The sequence below is a fragment of the Loxodonta africana genome, chromosome Y, assembly GCF_030014295.1.
Source record: "Loxodonta africana isolate mLoxAfr1 chromosome Y, mLoxAfr1.hap2, whole genome shotgun sequence".
NCBI lineage: Eukaryota > Metazoa > Chordata > Mammalia > Proboscidea > Elephantidae > Loxodonta > Loxodonta africana.
Genome location: NC_087370.1, coordinates 22704832 through 22707539, shown reverse-complemented (window position 1 = coordinate 22707539; position 2708 = coordinate 22704832). Strand labels below are relative to the sequence as shown.

The 2708-nt window shown below is 39.8% G+C and overlaps 1 protein-coding gene across 1 annotated transcript; it reads right to left on the bottom strand.

Moving 5' to 3' along the window:
• Positions 1-591: 591 nt before the first annotated feature.
• LOC135229070 (zinc finger protein 345-like) lies at positions 592-2508 on the bottom strand. Its single transcript, XM_064278862.1, has one exon. The coding sequence runs from the start codon at positions 2506-2508 to the stop codon at positions 619-621; it is 1890 nt and encodes a 629-aa protein (XP_064134932.1). The 3' UTR covers positions 592-618.
• Between the last annotated feature and the right edge of the window lie 200 nt (positions 2509-2708).

Genomic DNA, 2708 nt, shown 5'->3' with positions numbered 1-2708 from the left:
CATTTACCTATTCAATGACATTTTGGGTGCTTTCAATTATTGTAATTATGTAGAAAGCTGCTATAAACATTTGTGAGCAGGTTTTTATATGGATATATGTTTTTAACTCATGTGGGTAAATACCTAGGAGTGTTACTGCTAGATCAGAATGGGAGGACTGTGTTTAGATTTTGAAGGAACTGTCAGCTTATATTCCAAAGTGGAATTCCCATGGAATACAATTTTTTTCAAAAAACACTCTTAAACCAAATACAAGAAGAGTGTATTTCATTGTATACAAAATAACATCCATAAAAGTATTAACAAATGTAAAACCACATTTCCTCCTGGCTATTCCCTACAGGCTTATTTGTTATAGTCAAGGACTTTCCAAAAGGTAAAATTTAGCTTGGACTGAGAAAGTAACAAACACCGATGAGGACAAGCCCATAGTGAAAATGAAACTTTCATAGGCACAAAGGAATTCGAATGACCCCTTCTTGGAGGTAGTACTGCTTTGTTACACACTGAGAAACTTTGTTCTTTTATCACTGACTTTCAGAAATTTGCTGTTTGAAATTATATAATTAAGGATGAAACACCCCCCTTTTGACAGAGTAGTCTCTCCACAGTGAGATGTTATATGTGATGTGAGGTGTGATGAACAGGGAAGGGCTTTCTCACGCTCCTTACATTCCTAAGTCCTCCACTATGAGTTTTTATATGTCTTGTGAGAGAAGAGCAAGTACGAAAGGCCTTCCCACATTCTTTACATTCATATGGCCTCTCTCCAGTATGAATTCTTCTATGTGTCATGAGGCCTGAGGACTGCCTAAAGGTTTTCCCACATTGCTTACATTCATAAGGCTTCTCTCCACTGTGAATTTTTATATGTGTGGTGAGGTTTGAGAGCTGACGAAAGGCTTTCCCACATTCCTTACATTCATAAGGCCTCTGCCCATTGTGAGTTCTTATATGGTTAGTGAGGTTTCCTGAGTGACTAAAGGCTTTCCCACATTCCTCACATTCATAAAGCCTCTCTCCACTGTGAGTTCGCATATGCAAGGTGAGGTGTGAGGGATCTGTAAAGGCTTTCCCACATTCCTTACATTCATATGGCCTCTCTCCAGTATGAATTCTTCTATGTGTCATGAGGCCTGAGGACTGCCTAAAGGCTTTTCCACATTGCTTACATTCATAAGGCTTCTCTCCACTGTGAATTTTTATATGTGTAGTGAGGGTTGAGAGCAGACTAAAGGCTTTCCCACATTCCTTACATTCATAAGGCCTCTGCCCAGTGTGAGTTCTTATATGCTTAGTGAGGTTTCCTGACTGACTAAAGGCTTTCCCACATTCCTCACATTCATAAGGCCTCTCTCCACTGTGAGTTCGCATATGCGAGGTGAGGTGTGAGGGATCTGTAAAGGCTTTCCCACATTCCTTACATTCATATGGCCTCTCTCCAGTATGAATTCTTCTATGTGTCATGAGGCCTGAGGACTGCCTAAAGGCTTTCCCACATTGCTTACATTCATAAGGCTTCTCTCCACTGTGAGTTCTTATATGTGAAGTGAAGTTAGAAGAATACCTAAATGTTTTCCCACATTCCTTACATTCGTAAGGCCTCTGTCCATTGTGAGTTCTTATATGTGTAATAAGGGATGAAGCCTGACTAAAGGCTTTCGCACATTCTGTACATTTATATGGCTTGTCTCCACTGTGAGTTTTTCTATCATTAGTGAGATGTGAGGAACACTTAAAGGCTTTTCCATATTCCTTACATTCATAAGGTCTTTCTCCACTTTGAATCCTTCTATGTACAATGAGGTTTGAGGATTGCCTAAAGTCTTTCCCGCATTCATTACATTCATAAGGCCTCTCTCCAGTGTGAGTTGTTATATGTGTAGTGAGGTATGAGGGCCAACCAAAGGCTTTCCCATGTTCCTTACATTCATAAGGCCTCTCTTCACTGTGAGTGCCTAAATGTGCAGTGAGTGCTGAGGAAAAATTAAAGGCTTTCCTAAATTCCCTACATTCATAGGGCTTATCTCTGTTATAGAAAAGGAGGGATAAAGGGTCACTAGAAGAACTTTCTTTACATTCACCCTTGTGACCTCTCACATGTGTCCAAAAGGACGAGAAACTATAGAAATCTTTCCCATACTCATTACATTTATACTGATTGTCACTAGTGAGTGTTGTCACAGGATTCTTAAGAGTTGAGATACAAATGAAATCCTTCCCACATACCTCACATTTATGGGGTTTCTTGCCACTAAGAGGTCTCATAGGAGTGGTACCACCACAGGCTTCTCTACACGCAATAAACTGACAGGCATGGTGGTTATGTGATGAGGGATCCATGATGGCTTTTTCACAGTCAGAGCATTCAAAAGGATTTACTTCTGGAGGATTTCTTTTCTGCACGGTAAGATTTGGAATCCGCCTGAAGGTTTTCCCACACGGATTGTCTCCATTTTTTTCACGGAGGTGTTCTACTGTATGAATTCTGTTAAAAACAGGCAACATGTTGTTGGAAATCAATTATTTCCACTTCACCATTACCTAACAAAGCGAACATGCAGTTTTTCGCTTGACTTCTCTCCTGTTTCATACTTCAAATCATCTAGCAGAAATAGTACCATAATCGTCACTGCTTTTCTAAAATATGAGGCTTTCTGATCATTGTGTTTAAGTGAAATATGTTTCAAATACTCAATGTCTGACAC